Below are 20,546 nucleotides of genomic sequence, written 5' to 3' on the forward strand. Positions count from 1 at the left end.
AGATAGAAAATTGAGGGTTTCACACAATTCTTTCCTGCTGTTCCAACACTAATCGATCAAGTTAACTTAATTGTTTTTACACATTTAAGTGAACTGAGCTTAAAACAATTAAGCTGTCTCCAAAAAAATATGTAACTTGAACAAGTAGCACATGCTATTTTTTGAATGGGTAACTGGGTGTTATTTTCAATTAAATAAAAATGTGTTTAAAATCTTAAATGCAATTATTTTAATTTTTGAAACCATACCTTTGTGCAGTTTCATAATTACTTTTATTGTCTTTAAATAAATAAATAAATAAACAAATATATAATATAATATATTATAATATAATATAATATAATATAATGTAATATAATATAATATAATATAATATAATATAATATAATATAATATAATATAATATAATATAATATAATGTAATATAATATAATATAATATAATATAATATAATATAATATAATATAATAATGATGGTTTGTTCTGTAGACTATGAAAATAAATATTGCCTAAGGGGGCTAATAATGTGGACCTTAAAATGGCTTTTAAAAGCCAAATAAAGCCAAAGTAAAACAAATAAGAATTTTTCCTGCAGAAAAAATATCATCTGTAAAAGTTTCCTTGCTCTGCTACACGTCATTTAGGAAATATATAAAAGAGAAAGAAAATTCTAAACTCTGACTTTAACTGTATATGCTGTTTAATATTGCTACATTTTAGAAATCTGATTAATCGTTTATCTATGCTTTTGTTGAATACATATTTTTACATTAAACCTATTTTTAAATAATCATGTTTAAAAACAAAAAAATATTTTTATTTTCATAAAACATCGCAACATTATTATTGATGTTGCACAGAAAATAGCTAAATAGGACTATGAAAAAAGAAGACACACATATTTGTTTGAATACTTTTACTTTTCATAAGCTGTTTTTGTTTATCTCAAATACTTTAAGTGGTTCATTGACAAATTATCAATTTGTGTCTGTGAATTTCTTTTACTATACACAATTTTAAAAATATATATTTTTTTATTTTTGTTTCTCTTCACTGAGCCATACATGTCCACTTTAGAAGCACTTCCATACAGCCTATGGAGGACGAAACCTGCAAACACTATGAATAAATAAATAAATATGTAAATAAATAAATAAATGAGTAGATTCCTGCATATATAAAACAATAAATAAATAGCAAAATTATTTGTTCTATTTATGCAGAAATTTACACATTTATTTACTCATTTATTTATTAAATTGCTTATTTATTAATTAATTAATTAATTAACTTATTTATTTATTGTTTTTGTCCTCCATAAAACACTTGCATATTGTCATGGAGGACGGAACCTGCAAAAACAATAAATAAATACCCAAATATATAAATAAATGAGTAAAAAAAAATTTAAATTCCCGCATAAATAAAACAATAAATAAATAAATATGCAAATAAATAATAAAATTTATAAAAAATCCACAAACTCGTGCATAAATATTTGTTTATATATATATATATATATATATATATATATATATATATATATATATATATATATATATACATATACATACATGCATACACACACATATATATATATATATATATATATATATATATATATATATATATATATATATATATATATATATATATATATATATATATATATATAAACAAATATTTATGCACGAGTTTGTGGATTTTTATATACTTTCATTTATTTATAAGCATTTATATTTATTAGTTATTTTATTTATGCAGGACTTTACAGCTTTATTTACTCATTTATTTATATATTTGCATATTTATTGTTTTATTTATGCAGGAGTTTATGTATTTATTTACTCATTTATTTATATATTTGCATATTTATGTATTTATTGTTTTATTTGTGCAGTTTATGTATTTATTTACTCATTTATTTGCATATTTATGTTTTTTTGTTTTATTTGTGCAGTCTATGTATTTATTTATTTAGGCCTATTTGCATATTTATTTATTTATATTTATTTTATGTTTCGTCCTCCATATCAGCTGCTGTTCTATATGTTATAAAGGTTTTCGTTTACATACGAGGAATGCATTATTATAATTTGCCTGACTTTAATTAGACATTTAGTTCAACATAAATGCAAACTATAGTTTTTCCCAAGCTGCAGTAGTTTCTAAACTATGGATTGATAACAATATTCTCAAAATCCCTCTGTAAAAAACATTTGACTCAAATATAAAGAAAGGGGCAAAAACGAAATCGAAAAGGAGAAGATTAAAGCCTTTTTACCTTACCTTACTGGGAAATGAAGGGTTAACTTCACGTTCGCAGTGCATTGTGGGATAGAGAGTGAACAGCGATGGCGGCGAGACCAAAGCACCTGAAACTTTTCATTGTAACTTATTTGCACACATCACTCATTTTCCTCAATGTATTTATCGACGCTACAGACGTGACGTGGGATGAAAATGGATACATTCTGTACTGTCCGTGCATGGGTAATGAACTCAGGATACATCTGACACATTTACAGCTCAACTTTAACGAGAATCAGATGAATCTAGACATTTTACTGTACAGCCATAAAGCGCCTGTCTCTGTGTTGCGCTTCCGTAATAAACTTATCGTTTCATCGATATGCTCTTTTGTAGGTCGCTTTGGAAACCAGGTGGATCACTTTCTTGGATCACTGGCTTTTGCTAAAATGCTGAACCGAACTCTCGCGGTTCCGCCGTGGATTGTTTACCGCCATCACTCGCCGCCTTTTGCTAATGTAAACACAACAACACGTCACTCATCTGACCACATTTCATATGTCATGCATCACACACACAGACTTATAGAATGAGCTTCTCTATTATAGAACTGTGGTTACACTTTTATCACACCTTTAATTTAAGTTTATTAAAATAAAATGATAACTTAGTTTGATGACTTTTAAACAAATAATTAATAAGATAATAGTAAGTTGACATTTGCTGTAAAATCTCAAAACATAAATTGACAGAGGAAGTATACATTAACATTATATTGAATCATCTGTTTATATTTTTCTAAACAACTAGCCACAGAGATGTAGGAGCAGAAAAATACTGATCTATAAACATTTGTTATATTGTAAATCAGGGAAATATACATGCGTTATGGATGTGACAAAAAAGCCCAAGTTTGCAGTCTACAACATATTTTGTAGAAATTCTGTGAATTAAACTGCAAAACCCGAAATAAATAATGCTCATCAAAAGGATAAGAGTTGTCTTTTTATACAACAAAAATGATTGATTTTATTTAATTTTGACATTTTTTAAGTTTTTGAGGGAAAAGCTTTGTTATGGATGTGACGGATGTGAAATTACCATTTGTATGACTTTGGTAAATCAAATATAATAGTTTGAAAACATTGACAGAGACATTTTAAAGTACTGTAAAACACTTGCCTGTGCAAAAAAATGTAGAAACGATTTCGCTATTTTGGTGAAAACATGTTTCTTTTCATGGCAAGTTTGCCATTTGCATGTAATTTCTCAGTAAATATACGTAATGTATTTTGGTGCATTTAAACAAAACAGATTTATTAAACTCACATATTTGTTGAAATTATATTTTAGTCACCAAACATATTCAGAAATTGAAAGATAATATAATTAAATTTAAGCTAAATATCACAAAAAAAAATACAACCCACAAAATTTCAACTAAATTTCCTCTATTAAATTTGTATTTATTATTTTTCTATAACATATTAATTTGGGTGTACTTGTTTTTGGACCGTTATTGTAAGTTATTTTGGTAGATTAGCTCCAGATTCAAAAAGAATATCACAACTTTCGGGTCACTTGAGTCTCTGGAGAGAGTCATATTGAACATCTATATACTTGTTCTCTACTGAAAAAAAGGACTCTTCGCATTAATTTATTTCTCAAGGTTCCATCATGTTTCTTTGATTTAATACAGATTTTTAAAGTTGTGTTCTTTTTGAATCACCCTGTAGTGTATAGCTTCCTATTAAAAATACGAATTTATAAGATAGATTTGTGAGGGGTGTACTTATATATGATGAGCACTCTATGAATTATGCATGTACTGTTAAAATGTTTATAATATTTTGTATTCATATATATATATATATATATATATATATATATATATATATATATATAATTTTTACTTTCCATTTAACTTTTTGAAGTATTTAAAGAATACCTCAATTTTACTATTTGTTTTGAAATAAAAACAACTTATAAATAAATAATATTTTGTCCAAACTGGCCATTAGTTGGACAAGACCAGTGTTGTTTTATTATACATTTGAATATAATTTAATAATGCTTTGAATGAGGTTTTTTAATTTTTGATTTTATTTCTGTCAGTTGTAGTTCATTCACTCATTTTCTTTTTGGCTTAGTCCCATTATTAACCTGGGGTCACCACAGCGGAACTAACTGGCAATTTATCCAGCATGTTTTACGCAGCAGATGTCCTTCCAGCCGCAACCCATTACTAGGAAGACATTTGTAGTCATTCATTATTTTAGGTTTCCAGTGTAACATTTAATAGTTTTTTTTATTTCCATTTAATTTAATTTCCAGCTGTTTAGCTTTATTTTTATTTACGTTGCTTTAGTACATCTTTCAGGACATTTACCAAGGCAAGATTTCTAGTTTGTTTTTTGTCATTTTCATCTAGTTTGTTTTTTGTCATTTTTATTTGTGCATTTGTTTCAGATTTATTTAAAAGATCTCTGGAGTTTAAAATAGGCCTGGGCTGATAAACTATATTACATATAATCGTGATAAAATTGATGTCAATAACAATTTTAAGCTCTGAACCATTTACTCTATACTATATAGAAATGTGCAACAATAGGAATCTAAAAGTGTGTTGATATTAGAGATGTACCGAATTTTTGTCCACCGGAAACTTATTAACGAAAAATATGTTATGCCATTTAATGGACCCTCCAATTTTTCGTGGCTTCAGTCAATGTTGGGGTACTCTTTAAGATCTGGAAGTATTAACAACTCATATCAGAATATATATCGTTATTGTTCAACATGGAAAATAATTTTGAGATTGCATTTTTGCAATATCGCCCAATCCTAGTTTAAAACCACACCAGTTAGCTATTATCTTGTTTTAAAACATAGTGTCGAATTAACCAGATAATGACCTGCTCTCTCACTCTAGTAGATGAGTATGTGAATAAGCGGATTATTGATGAAGCACGTTTCTCTTCTGCATCTCTCTGTAACAGGTGCATGTTCCATACAGTGAGTATTTCCAGCTTGAGCCGCTGAAGCAGTACCACCGTGTGGTGAGTCTGGAGGACTTCATGGAGCACTTGGCTCCTAAACACTGGCCTCATGGTCAGAGAATCGCTTACTGCTTTGAGTCCGCAGCGCACAGGAGCCAGGACAAAAAGAGTTGTCCTATGAAGGTGCCATGTTTGCAGTTAACATTATATTTTTTCTCAATCTTTTCTTTCTGAATGCTGCACTTTAGAGCAAAGCTTTAACGAGTACTCCCTCTCTGATCTCTCTTTTTAATAAATATTTTATAAAGATTATTACAATAATCTATTAGTGTATATATGTTAGATTAGTCATCACCAAAGCCAAAACTGGAACTAATATAACAGAAAACTTACGATCACGGTTAAAAATTTAGTACACCCCAATTAATATGTTTGGGTAAAATATAGAATTTTAACTTTAAATAAACTAGAAAAAAAAAATCAAGAGAAACATTGAGTTGAAATTTTGGAGTTTGTATTTTATATTTTATTTTTTTGCGGTAACTTGTTTGATTTTAAATGTATCACCCTTCTATTACTAAAGATGTGACCAAAGTCTTATTTGAATGGATAAAGCTGTTTAATACAAATGTTTTGATTATATGCACCAAATTATATTGACTCTATTAACTGGAAAATGTATAAGAATATTCATTTTCAAAAGTTGTGTACTCATTTATGCGGGACACTGTATATACAGTTGAATTATTAGCCCCCTTTGAATTTTTTTTCTTTTTTATATTCTTCCCAAGTGATGTTTTACAGAGCAAGGAAGTTTTCAAAGTATATCTGAAGTTTTTTCTTCTGGAGAAAGTCTTATGGTCTTATTTCAGCTAGAATAAAACCAGTTTTTCATTTTTAAACACCATTTTTAGGTCAAAATTATTAGCCCCTTTAAGCTATATATTTTTTTCTCAATAGTCTACAGAACAAACCATCATTATACAATGACTTGCCCAATCCCCCATTCTGCCTAGTTAATTTAATTAACCTAGTTAAGCCTTTAAATGTCACTTTAAGCTGTATAGAAGTGACTTGAAAAATATCTTGTAAAATATTATTTACCGTCATCATAGAAACGATAAAATAAATAAAGTTATTACTAATGAGTTATTAAAACTATTATGTTTAGAAATTTGTTGAAAAAAAATCTTCTCTCTGTTAAACATTAATTGGGGAAAAAATAAACGGTAGGCTAATAATTCATCATGAGAAAGTTGCAGTCTTGACAATGTTTACATTTTGCATTTAATTTAGCAATATATTTTCTAATTATTTATTATGTTGGACCTGTAATCATTAGTTTTTGAAAAGTGTTTTAATAAGGTTTGCTTTGTGTTTCTACAAGTAAAGATAAATGAGAACTATAATCACATTTGAAGTAAAGAGGAATACATTTCTGTTTGTTTCTTTACTTTAAAATATAAAAAAGAAATAGTCTTTTACATGTGGTCAATATATATAAACTATTAAATAATTGAATTTGCAGGAGCGGTACTGTATGATGTGTATATGTATTAGTTATCAGGATATGAGACAGGATATGAGACAACTTATGTTGTGATATTAAATTTTGTCATATTGCCCAGCACAAGTGCACTATATAGGGATAGTTCACCCAAGAAAAAACTCATCACAATTTACTCACTCTTCACTTGTTCCAAACCTGTTTGATTTTCTTCCTTTGAACACAAAAGAAGATATTTTGAAGAACGTTGGACACCTGTAACCATTGACATCAACAGGTCAGTACGAAAAACAATTACTGTCGAAGTCAATGGTTAAAGGTTTCCAACATTCTTCAGAAGAACTTATTTTGTATTCAACTGTAGGAATTAAGTTTCCAACATTCTTCAGAAGAACTTATTTTGTATTCAACTGTAGGAATTAAGTCAGACGGCTTTGGAACAAGTGAAGAGAGAGAGTAAATGATGACAAGAGTTTTCGGTTTTGGGTGAACTATCCCTTAAACTATGCAAAATGAGCAAGGCAACACTGCCATCTATTGGACTTTCAGCAGATTTGCATGTTGTATAGACTCATGACAGTGCGCTTGTAATGCATGATGTCTGCTGCAGGATGGAAATCCTTTTGGTCCGTTCTGGGACCATATTGGAGTGGACTTTGACCGATCCGTTCTTTTTGGAGGTCTTTCATTCAGCTCCTACTACCAGCCACACTGGATTAAAAGGTAAGGTTCACACACATACAGTGCCCTTCACTAAATATGAGCAAAGAACACTGTGAAAAATCTCTTCATTGTTTAAAGAGATAGTTCTGTCAGCATTTACGCACCCTTTACTTTTCCTAAACATGTTTGACTTTCTTAGCAGGTTTACTTTTAGGATATTTTGAAGCTGGAAACCAGTAACAAATACTTCCATAATATTTTTTTCTACAATGGAAGTCAATGGTTACAGGTGTTAAGCTTTCTACAAAATTTCTTCTTTATAGTGTTTATCAGAAGAAAGATACTCAAAAAAGCTTTGAAACCACCTGTTTCACGTGTTTGTGATGTTTAAAAGGGTTTAAACAAAAGATGTAACAATCTTCTTCTTCTTCTTTGGCCTTAGTCAAAAACAGTGAGTGTAAGCCAAATAAAAGAAATGAACAAAACAAAACAATTCTTAAGTCTAAAGTCTAAACTAGGTGACAAAAAAAAAAAATAAATAATGAAAATGAAACCGATATCTTCAGTGCACAGGACACCAGATCTAAACGTGGGCAAAACACTCAAACTAATCTAACAAAAATCAATCTAAACTAAAGCAACAACGTCATAAGGCTCAGCTTAGAATCACACAACAATCATCAAAGCATTTACTTAAAGCCAACAAAGTTTAACAAGAGATAATAAATCACCAATAGCCTAAGCATGTCAAAAACACAAATTGCAAGGAGCACAATAGTATGCCGAGGCAGAGCGCACACCACACACTGATCCGTCTGTGCTTTAAATCCTCACGGCTTGTCCGGGGATTGGTGGAATTGGCACTGTCGTAATGATGATGGACACTTAACTGAACCAATAAGAAACCTAAGAGTGGAGTAAGAAGAGGAGTGAAGGGTGAGGAAAATAAATACGCAAAAAAAAACTAACATGGAACATGACACCAACTGACAAGTAAATAGTGAGTAGATTTTCATTTATGAGTGAACTTTAAACTACTGATTTAATTCAGTCATAATATCAACTTGAAATCTTAACTTTGATTTTATGGTGATGTTGGCGACACCAGATTGTAGTTTTGCAGATTTTTTGACCACAGGACCTAAAATACTTTCTACGATTGTACAGCTGTGATATTTAAAGATTTTTTAAACCACTTAAACCATCCTGCTGACAGTAATAAAAACACTGACTCACTTCCTGTTCCGGGCTGATTCATAACACTTCCAGCTGATTGGAGTTTCTTAATTTTTGTCCTGATGGTGGGAATAGACTTTTTTTGTTTGTGCTATTATCTTAAAGCCACTTCATTTTTTTTGTTGACATTTGCCGTAAATTACAGCTATTGTATATATTTGATCTTACTGATTGTTATGAACAACAGGAAAAATTGTCCTTTTTTTGCCTCATAATCCAGTGAAACAGGAGGTCACGGTGTACAAAAAACAAAAATAGGGAAGGTCTTATTAAAAAAAATCCTCTTATAAGTTCATAAAGATGCACCTGCCAATAATTGTGCACACATATTCAGGCTTCATACGGGCGCTGGAAATCCTTGAAAATGCTTGAATTTTAATGTAATTAGTGATTTTAAGGTTTGGAAAGTGCTTAAAAAATAATACTATCAAAAGGAATTTCATATTCCTAAATAGGTAAAAATAATTCATCATTAAATCTGAGCCCTTTGAAATTAAAATAAATATAAATGTAAGATAAAACGTAAACATAAAGAAAACAAGGTTACACTTTACAATAAGGTTCATTAGTTAATGCATTTACTAACATGAACTAATGAACAACACTTGTACAGCATTTATTAATCATAATTAAACATTTACTAATGCATTATTAACATCCAAGTCCATGCTTGTTAACATTAGTTAATGCACCATGAGTTAAAATGAACGAACAATGAACAACTGTATTTTCATTAACTAACGTTTACTAACATGAATAAATATGGTAGTAAATGTATTGTTCATTGTTTGTTCATGTTAGTAAATGCATTAATTAACATTAACTAATGAACCGCATTGTAAAGTGTGACCGAAAACAAATAACATCTGATGTAGTGTGATGAAGTATGTGTTTATGAAAATTTAATTTGTCTAACTGGTAAAGTCCTGCAAATTGTTGTTAATGCCAGAGGTGTAAAGAGTACCTGAAAACCATACTTGAGTAAAAGTACAGATAACTTACTGTAAAAATTACTCCATTACAAGTTTCAAGTCACCAATTCCAATAAGACTTGAGTAAAAGTATTAAAGTTTCCGATTTTAAAAGAACTTAAGTTTTTACTCACACTAAATGTAGGCAAAGAACACCAAGAAATGTTTTATTTCCTAATAAAGAAATTTAATTGAACACCTCAATGTTTAAAATGGCAGAACAAAATAGATAAAAAAAAAATAGAACAAAAGTTTCAGTCAAACTCAAATGTCCAAAAAAAGTAGTAAAACAGTAAAATAAGATTCAGAGCTGACTTTGATGTGATCCTCTCTCAGTCTCAGAGGGGGGCAAAGTTTTTATTTTGAGTAGTTTTTCAATTGATTAGGATGTTTTCTCTGTATTAAAATTAAACAGTGTGATTTTTCAACTTAGCAAACTATAAATAAATTCAATATAAAATACATCACAAACTCACAGCTAAATGCACCTGATGCAAAATGTCATATCAGTAACTATTAACTTTTGGTAATAATATGCTTACAATACTATTGTAAAGTCAGACAAAATTGAACTAAATTAACATTAAATAGACTCTTACCTCTATGTGTTTTCTCAAATTTGATGATAAATTCTTAAAAGCGCTTATTTTCGTGGTTCGTGGCAAACAAAGTTGACGCTGCATCCTGTAAGAAACATTCTGTATTTCAGCAAATGAAAACATTTATTTCAGATAAGGCCATGGATGGTCATCAGTGCTGGCAGCCTGGCACTGCTTGATGTGCCAACTTCGTCTTCACCATTGGCTGCAGCCATGTCGCTAATTAAACACCTGGTATTAGGCAAGCTGCTAATTCACGTGATTTAGCTCATAAATAGTATACAGTACCTTTAGCACACTTCAATTGGCGATATTGCCTCGTCCGCCTAACAAATTAGCTGTGGTAGATAAAGATGCCGACTTGTCGCACACAATCACAATGTAATGAGTAACCGTAAGCGTCCGTTCAAATGTAGTGAAGTAAAGAGTACATATATTCAATCAAAAATGTAGTCTAGTAGAGAGTAAAAGTTGCTTCAATTTTTGATACTTTGTACAAGTACAAAGTAGCCCAAAAAATACTTAAGTAACAAAGTCCATTTACTCAAGTACTTTACACCACTGGTTAATGCAACTGGAAAGTGTTTGGAAAAGTCAAATCAAATCAAAATCAAGTCAAATCAAGCGTACTACTGAAAGCAACCGCAGATAGTTCCCCTCAGATCTTGAAAATAAAATAAACTGTTTGAAATTGAACTTTAGGACTGTAAAATAATGCAAACCAACACATCTCTGTGATTTAGCATCTACAGATAATCTATTAGATTATAAACCTTACCATTTCATAAGTGAGTGCATATTCTGTTCTTCTGAATGGCTGTATTAAAATTTCTGCTGTACTGCATCTGGTGCACAGCCAAACTGCTTATATAACTGCAAATCTTGTCATGTAGCGTGTTGTTAGGACATGGGGTCACAATGTGACCTGCTCACCTAATGTTTACGTTCGTAATATTTATATTATTTGCTAATTAATAACCACCTCATGTGGTCTCATTTCAGAGTGTGCTGCTGTCCACCAGAGGTCGCATTTGGGTCACGGATGCATTCTTTGAGCGCCTTTCTGACTTAATTAATAAAATATGTGGTTTTCCAAACCAGGCAACGCGGGGTGCTGTAATATGATTGGCTCAAGTGGCAGTGGGTGGGTTAAAAGAACCAAAACAAAGACAGCGTTCCGGCACATAACTGACATTTTCCAAGCAGAATATCCAGCTTTAGCATTGTTTTACTTAGCAGGTTCCTAAATATCTGCAAACACGTCTGAGCCAATAGCCTAATATACATTTTAATTAAAATGTATAACTTTATTAAAACAAATAACAAGTATGAAAGTTAATTGTCATAAAAGTGTGAAATGTTTATGTAAACAATTGTTTTTATGAAAACATAACAGAAGAAATGGTCATTCATTCATTCATTTTCTTGTCGGCTTAGTCCCTTTGTTAATCCGGGGTTGCCACAGCGGAATGCCCTTTCAGCCGCAACCCATCCCTGGGAAACATCCACACACACATTCACACACATACACTCTACGGTCAATTTAGCCTACCCAATTCACCTGTAGCGTTCAGGCACATAACTGACATTTTCCAAGCAGAATATCCAGCTTTAGCATTGTTTTACTTAGCATATTTCTTAAATATCTGCAAACACATCTGCGCCAATAGCCTAGTGGTTAAGTGTGCCTACATATAGCACCATGGTGCTCACGGCAACCCAAGTTTGATTCCCGGTTCGAGGTCCTTTGCCGACCCTTCCCCTCTCTTTGCTCCCAACTAATTCCTGTCAATTTTCTGCAATATTCTATCTATTAAAGGTTTTAAAAAATAATGATTTTTTATTATTAAAAATAATAAATAAATTTATGCTATTTTTATGCTTTAGAAGAGTAAAAAATTTACATACAGCACCTTTAAATTTGACCTTTTAATAAGCATAAGAATCGGCATGTTTAACAAAGATGTATGGTTTTTGATAAAGTGGTTGCATTTGGAATTTTTCAATGAAAGCAGAGTTTTTCTCTCATATTTACCAAGGGTGTCAGTGTCATTGAAGGGCACAGTAAATATAGATGATTGGGTTCATCATGCCTCAACCTTAAACTCACTCATTTTTGAACTCGACAGGTTTCCGCCAAAGGAGCATCCGGTTCTTGCTCTTCCAGGAGCCCCGGCGCAGTTTCCTGTGTTGGAAGAGCACATTGGTCTGCAGCAGTTTGTGGTTTGGTCTGACAGAATTGTACAGGAAGGAGAAGGTCACATCAGAAACCTGCTGAACAGACCCTACGTGGGCATCCATCTGAGGATCGGCTCTGATTGGGTGAGTTCTGCATGTCTGAATCTACAATTGAAGAGTTGAAATGCGGGTGGCATTTGAGATTTTCTTTTAAAAGGAGCTTTTTTATCAGCCTTCAACGTTTCTGCTTAGTTATTTAACTGTAAATGGAAATGAAAACAACTTATTTATCTCCATACATTTTGGGTGTTATAGGGTGTCATAATTAATCTCTTTCTAGGTGTAGCAATTAAGTGTAGTACAAGTAGAACAATTGACAAAAAGCCATTGAATTTTTAGAAAATAACGTATACCCAAGGTACTCCGCTTGGTATTATTTTGTTCTAATCATTCAACAACCTGTTGTCAATTAATCCTTATAAATGAATTATGTACAATAGGCACATGTATATATTGTGAATATGGACTTTTATTTTGAATGCAGCGATCCATTTCACAACAACTAGTAATAAAAATTTACCATAACAGTAATAAAACCAATTTTAGGAATGTATTAATAGATTATGCAGTGCAGTATTTTATATAATTATAATACTATTTATTATTATTGTTTGGCTTTGTTTTTTATCAAATAAGTCTGTCTTGTCTTGGTGGATATAAGAGGCTTCAATCAAAAACTATTTAATTAATTATGCTGATAGCAAACTTATGTATACATGTTTATTAAAATGTATAACTTTATTAAAACAAAAAACAAGTATGAAAGTAAAATGTCATAAAAGTGTGAAATGTTTATTTAAACAATTTTGTTTTTATGAAAACATAACAGAAGAAATTGTCATTCATTCATTCATTTTCTTGTCGGCTTAGTCCCTTTGTTAATCCGGGGTTGCCACAGTGGAATAAACCGCTAACTTATCCAGCAAGTTTTTACGCATCTCTGTAAAACATTCACACACACATTCACACACATACACTCTACAGTCAATTTAGCCTGAACTCTACGGTACACTCTACGGTCAATTTAGCCTACCCAATTCACCTGTACCACATGTCTTTGGACTGTGGGGGAAACCGGAGCACCCGGAGGAAACCCACGTGAAGGCAGGGAGAACATGCAAACTCCACACAGCCAACTGCGCCAAGGTTCGAACCAGTGACCTCTTGCTAACAAATGGTTAAAACCGAGTGGTTCAGAGGAAAGTATAAAGATGTAAAATAACAATGACTTATTTTGGAGTTGCACTGCAATCTTAAATATTGTTTTTTTTATTTTTTGGTAAAATATTTGTTTAATATTTAATAAACTGATTCTTGTATGTTTTTTCTTGTGTTTCAAAAATGTATGGCTGTACTCTTTTATGGTCCTGAAAAACATTTTCAACCCAAATGTAAATATCATTTATTAACTTATTATTTTTTTACAATCAATTTTACATAATAATGATCTTAAATCAGAGGTTCTCAAACTTTTTTCACTAAGTACCACCTCAGAGAAAAAGTGTCTCTCCAAGTACCACCATAATGACCAGTATTCAAATACAGTAGCGTAGTAGGCCTAATTATGCAGCCACAGCTATGTCAACCACTTTAAACATTAGAAATAGTTTGAACATTAACACTGTACTGTGCTTACAGGTAAAAAATAACTAAAATGTCAACGTTTAAATTAAAATGTGGTTTTAAAATTAAATTAAAAATGACACTGTTCTTAAAAAGTAAATAGAAAACTGCTGTACTTAAATATAAAGTATTATCATAAAGTAGCCTATTCATCAAAACCTAGAAATATTCGTTGGACCTCATAAATAAAAGCTATATGTCGTCATATTCATATATAAACTCTTTTTGATAAATTTTGAAATATATGATGCATGTACAATTGAAGTCCGAATAATTAGCCCCCCTGAATTATTAGTCCCCTGTTTTTTTTTCCTAATCTCTGTTTAAAGGAGATAAGATTTTTTCATGAGATTTCTAAACATAGTAGTTTTAATAACTGATTTATTGCATCTTTGCCATGATGACAGTACATAGTATTTTACTAGATATTTTTCAACACACTTCTATACAGCTTAAACTGCTTTTTTTCAAGCCGAAATAAAACAAATCAAACTTTCTCCAGAAGACAAAATATTATCAGACACATTGTGAAAACTTCCTTGCTCTGTTAAAAATAAAATTCAAAGGGGGGCTAATAACTCTGACTTTAACTGTATATATGACTTATTTCATTCATTCATTCATTTTCTTGTTGGCTTGGTCCCTTTATTAATCCGGGGTCGCCACAGCGGAATGAACCGCCAACTTATCCAGCAGGTTTTTACGCAACGGATGCCCTTCCAGCCGCAACCCATCTCTGGGAAATATTTGACTTATTTGTTTCTTTGAAATCTAAACATTACTTTGTATTTTAGATATACTGTACTGTACTGTGATTTGATTTACAAATTTAAATAAAAAATTTGATCTGCGTACTGCACATTAGAGTAGGCTTTTTGTATCAGAAAGGCAAATTAAACTATATCTGTCAACATTGGGAAATAAAAATAAGGGATACATCCCCAACAACCATTACAAATATGGGGAACAAATTGGCTTCAAATGGTAAAATACATAACAAACATTAGAAAATTGAAAATAAAATAGGTTTAGCATATTTAAAAAGGTTTACCATATTCAAATAAATTTACTCACCACATCGGTGTTATTGTACGCATTAAAGGGTTAAAAGGGTGTTCTTTTTTAGCTTTAATTATTCAGCTGTTCTTCCATGTAGCACTAGAAGAAAGCCTGCGTACAACTAGTGGTACATCTACCACAGTTTGTGAACCACTGCCTTAAATGATATCTTCTTGACTGTTCATTTATCTGTTCTCTTTTACTCTTTCCACACAGCAAAACGCCTGCAAGCTGTTGAAAACGGGTGATACTGGTCCACACTTTATGGCGTCTCCACAGTGTGTAGGATATGACCGTCAGACTGCTCTGCCACTGACCATGAACATGTGTTTACCTGATCTGACGGAGATCCGCCGAGCTGTGAAACTCTGGGTGAAGAACACTGGTGCTCAGTCTGTATACATCGCCACAGACTCAGAGTCGCACACCACAGAGATTCAGAAACTCTTCAAGGGCAAGGTGAGATTAATAGAGATGCTTGTTTTTAGTACAGAAATAACTGCAAAATAAAATGACACGTGATATTTTAAATTTGCATTCCTGAAAAAAAAAGAAATTAAAATTGTGAGATGTGGAATTTTGAAGAAAAAGATGACAAAATGTCATGAGTATGAGCTGTAAACTCCTAAAAATCCCAATTGGAAGATGGTAAAAAGAGTGGCAACCAATTCTAGTATTGCAATTCTGACTTGGCACTTCACTCCACTTGGCAATTCATAGGCAATAAGTTGTAAAAGTCAGATTTGCAAGGTAAATTAAAATGTAACAATTTAGTATACGCTTTCGCTTTGAGATATAGATTTAAAATTAGGATGGAGAATATCTGAATTGTAACTTAGAAAGTAACAATTTAAAGTTCTGAACTGCATGCATGAAGTCTAAAATTTGAGGAAACATTTAGTGCCTTATCATACACTCTGCGCAATGTGGCGCAAGGCGTGACGCAATTGTTGTTTGCTAGTTTCAGCTTGGCGCAAGAGTCTTTTTGACGTTTTCCGCTACGCTGATTAAATAGCAAATGCATTTGCGCCCATAGGTGTTCTGGTCTAAAAAAGGAGGCGTGTTGAAGCATTGCAGTCGCATTGCTATTTTGAGAAACTATAATAGATTTTTCAATAGACCAGAACAAAGCCGGTCTAAAGTCCAGCGCAGAGTGCGTAAGTTGTGCGCCTCGCTTACACACTGCTTAATACACACAAGATGTAGAGCAATACACAGATATCTTTATATATGAAAAATAATTCAAATATTAAGGATATATATCGGATATAATAAGGATATATATAGGATATAAATATAAAGGATTAAAATATTACAAAACATATTATTTTCAAGCCTACATAAATATAAAAAACACTACCTTCATGCCTTCTTCTCAAGGGGCTTTTTCAATTTATTCATAACAATTTGCTTTTGTGTAATGTTATTATTATTAGCAGTATTATTTATTATATGCCAGGGCTCGAAATAGCGACCATTTTGGTCGCATATGCGCCCGAAATTTAAGCTATGCGACCTCATAATATATATTGGGAGCATTCGTGCGACTGAATATTTAGGTTGGAGTGCGACCTGGTTTTTTTTTTTTTCTAAAAACGTGCTGAATAGCTCTTCCCTGCCGCTATATTGGTTCATATTAGCTGTCAATCACTCAAGACTTTCCGCTGTCAGATGACAGGGAGGGAGCTTTTGGATGGCTCTGCAGCGAGCACCACTTGTGTGAGCTTTTGTGACCGCGGGGAATGCAAACGGCTGAAGAGTGAAAAGTACACTGAATCTTGATGCGTTGCATGCACTGCGTGTTCAGCCAACACAATCTCACGGCAATTCGTAACTTTTTCATACATTTCCTCGTGAGATCAGGCTGCAACAGCGCAAATGTCCGCTAAAACACCATCGCCAAAGAAGCTTGCCTTTACTGAGTTTACTGATGCGGGTTATAACAAGGAACAATATTGCGACGGTGGTTATTGGGAGAATCCTGCTCTGCCCCCCTCATATTGGGCCGGCTGACTCGCATGCTTTTCCACAAACACAGAAAAATGAAATTCAGCGCGTAACGAAGCTGAGCATTACAACAACAATAACCGAAACCAAAACTTTTAAAAGTGAGACTTTTTCTCCTTTCTTTTGTCCGTTCTTTCTTGAGATGTATATTATTTTTCTTTTTAATTACTGATGACTGCTTTGCACCTTTCAGCATCGAATTGAATGATTTATTATAATATTTTGTTTGTTTTGTAGCAGAAATAGGCTATATTTATTAAATTGACATGCATATAAAAACAGCAGTACAAAATAAATATTTCTTACTACAATGCTTCATTTGTGTTTGATGCAAACTATCAATTTATTTTCCATAGAGTAACAGCAGGACTTTATATAGCAGATAACTTACATTAAAGCACATTCAAGGCAGCATGATGATGAGAAATATAATTCATTGTTAGTATTATTGTCATCATCGTCATCATTAATATTTTATAATTATTTAAAATTAATTTTGGAAATATTGCACAAATATTAAATCATCACAGCATTAGTTAGATAATTGTTTCTGGGTTTTGTTAGTCCCAAATGATGCTGTTTTCAAATACAATAAATCCCTTAATATACAACTTGTCAATATCATTAATTTTTGGTGGGTGCTCCTAAATTTTTTCTGGTGCTCCTAAATGTTTCAGGTTGGGAGCACCAGTGCTACCAAGTAAGAAAGTTAATTTCGAGCCCTGTATGCGTATTTATATTTGTTTTATTAAAAACAAAAGCTTAGATTTGCCCACCTGTCAGGTTTTATATGGTGCACAGCATGTGTTTTAGGATATAACTCAGGTTTTTGAGCACACTTCATTATTATTGTTCATTTATTCGTTTGCTGGAAATTTAAACTGAATTTAGAAATAGTTTTGAAACAAATCTTTGAGCTTAACAAACTAAATGAATTATTTATAGGCTAATTGATGTCTGTGCATACAAGGTTTACCTATCCACGAGAGCGAAAGTGAAAGTAAATAATAAGAAGGCCTCATCTCTCTTTCTTGCGCTGTAGATGCTCTGGTAAACAGTTTTTTTTGCTAGAGAAATGCTCAGTTTTTCCACTTACAAAGTCCATCATGTAAATTGCTAATGCGATATAGCGCGACGCAACTGACTCTTAAAGGGAATGGGAGATGAGACTCTGATTGGTTTATTCTCAAAACACACCTATATGTCATTAAGAAAATAAGCTCAACCCTTTTAGACCATGCGCTTGGTGCAAAGCGGATTTTCCCGTCCTTACATTAGCAAAAGTGGATTCTTACACGCCCCTAATGCGTTTGCGCCCTGCGCTTTGCAATTTGCGCATGGATCGTCAAAATAGACCTCTTAGTGTTTATATATTGCAATTCTGACTTTTTTGTTGCAAGCAGTAAAGGAAAAAACTGAGAGTTCAAGATTTATATGGATGTAAAATCATATTATGAGAAGTATATACTGCAGTCAGAATTATAAAACCCCCTGAATTATTTGCCCCCCTTGTTTATTTTTTTCCCCAATTTCTGTTTAGCGGAGAGATGATTTTTTCAACACATTTCTAAACATAACAGTTTGAATAACTCATTTCTGATAACTGATTTATTTTGTCTTTGCCATGATGACAGCCTTTTACTTAATATTTTTCAAGACACTTCTATACAGCTTAAAGTCATTTTAACTCAGAACATGAACTGGTTACCAATATAATATTGTTGACGCATTTTGCGCAGGTGAAAGTGGTGAGCTTGCAGCCGGACACTGCTCAGGTTGACCTGTACATCCTCGGACAGGCTGATCACTTCATCGGCAACTGTGTTTCATCCTTCTCTGCCTTTGTCAAAAGAGAGAGAAACATTCACGGGAGACCCTCGTCTTTCTTTGGACTGGACTACCCTGGAAAAAAGAACAGAAATGAAGAACTCTAATGAATCTAATGAAACTCTAATGTTTCTCATTCGTTTTTGAACAAGGCAATTTGGATACACACCTCAAGTACGTAAAGGAAGGGAGAAGTTGATTCATATCTCCCAATGTTGCACTACTAGCTGTACTTTGAGCAGTCAAACCAGAACCAAATTCTCCATTTCGTATTACTGCAAGTTTCTTCCAGAAACACATCAGGGTTTATTGTGACATATCAATTGATTTGTACTGGAATGTTTGTGTAGACTCATTCACAATTTTCGAGGATGGAAACTGACCAGTAAGGGTTAGGAATGCTGGAAAACTGTAACCATTTACTTCATAGTAAAAACAAATACTATGGAAGTGAATGGGTACAGGTTTCCAGCTTTCTTCAAACTATTTTGTGTTTTACAGAAGAAACTCAGAAAGGTTTGAAATGGTTAAAAAGTGAGTAGATGATGATCGGATTAAATTTTTGGTTGAACTATCTTTTATGGCTGTTTAAGCACCAGATGATGTTCTGCTCTTTTGGTTTCTAAGAATGAATACTGGAATGTGTCACTAAGTAATTCTGAATGTATGTTATGCAAACCTTACCATGTCTTATAATAATGCATGTTGACTTTTTTTTGAAAGTCAACGTGAAACCAAATGGCAGAAATGTTTTATTGTTTTAAGCTGTTTGTTAGTAATTTTGTACAACTTTAAATAACATTCCTCAAGTTAGTTTTTCATTAAAAATATCCAGCAGAAAGCTTTGTGCATTTATGTACCTTGTTTTTTTTTATGATCTATATTTTTTGTGTTTAAAATGTATTATAAAGCAGTAATTGTGGATTTACAACATTTAAAACATGAAGTAATTTTTAAATAACTTTTATTGTCAACAATTCTACATGTATTTGATCAAAAATATAGCAATATACAAACTGAAAGTGCAGATAATGCTGAAAAGTGATGTTACAATTTGTGATCAATTTTCTTTTTGCACTTTCTAAATAGTCATAACTAATTTTTGGTGACACATGAACCTTTAGAAATAATATAAGAATTTTTTTTATCAATATTTAAAACAACTGTGATATTTGAGGATTCTGTGATGGTTAGAGCATTTTGTTTTTCAAAGAAACAAAGTTGTAGCACTGTTTATATCTTTATCCTCACTTTTGATCAATTAAAAAAAATATATTATTTTTTAGACCAAAAGCGGAAGAAAACAAAAAACTAAAACCTGATTCAAACCTAAGTAGTAATGTGGCAAATTGTTATTCCAGTAAATATTAATGGTAAATTTAGTCTATTACATTTTCCTTTTAGTTCAACAAGGTGAAGATGTATGTACTACATATATATATATAAATGCAAAAACCTATAAAAGCCATTTGATATTTTTTCTAAAATTAGTATATTTCTCCAAATATTATCATGATGGATAAGTTCGTTTCATTGCCTTTCAAGTGAAATAACATAAACATAGGAG

General features: G+C 31.9%; 1 protein-coding gene across 1 annotated transcript; it reads left to right on the top strand.

Annotated features, from left to right (window-relative positions):
• Positions 1 to 2,295: 2,295 nt before the first annotated feature.
• Positions 2,296 to 19,820, top strand: pofut1 (protein O-fucosyltransferase 1). Its single transcript, NM_205718.3, has 7 exons — positions 2,296 to 2,493; positions 2,647 to 2,768; positions 5,250 to 5,432; positions 7,367 to 7,479; positions 12,355 to 12,547; positions 15,362 to 15,604; positions 18,892 to 19,820. The coding sequence occupies exons 1-7, from the start codon at positions 2,355 to 2,357 to the stop codon at positions 19,084 to 19,086; spliced, it is 1,188 nt and encodes a 395-aa protein (NP_991281.3). The 5' UTR covers positions 2,296 to 2,354; the 3' UTR covers positions 19,087 to 19,820.
• Positions 19,821 to 20,546: the final 726 nt, after the last annotated feature.

This window comes from Danio rerio, chromosome 23, assembly GCF_049306965.1.
Source record: "Danio rerio strain Tuebingen ecotype United States chromosome 23, GRCz12tu, whole genome shotgun sequence".
NCBI lineage: Eukaryota > Metazoa > Chordata > Actinopteri > Cypriniformes > Danionidae > Danio > Danio rerio.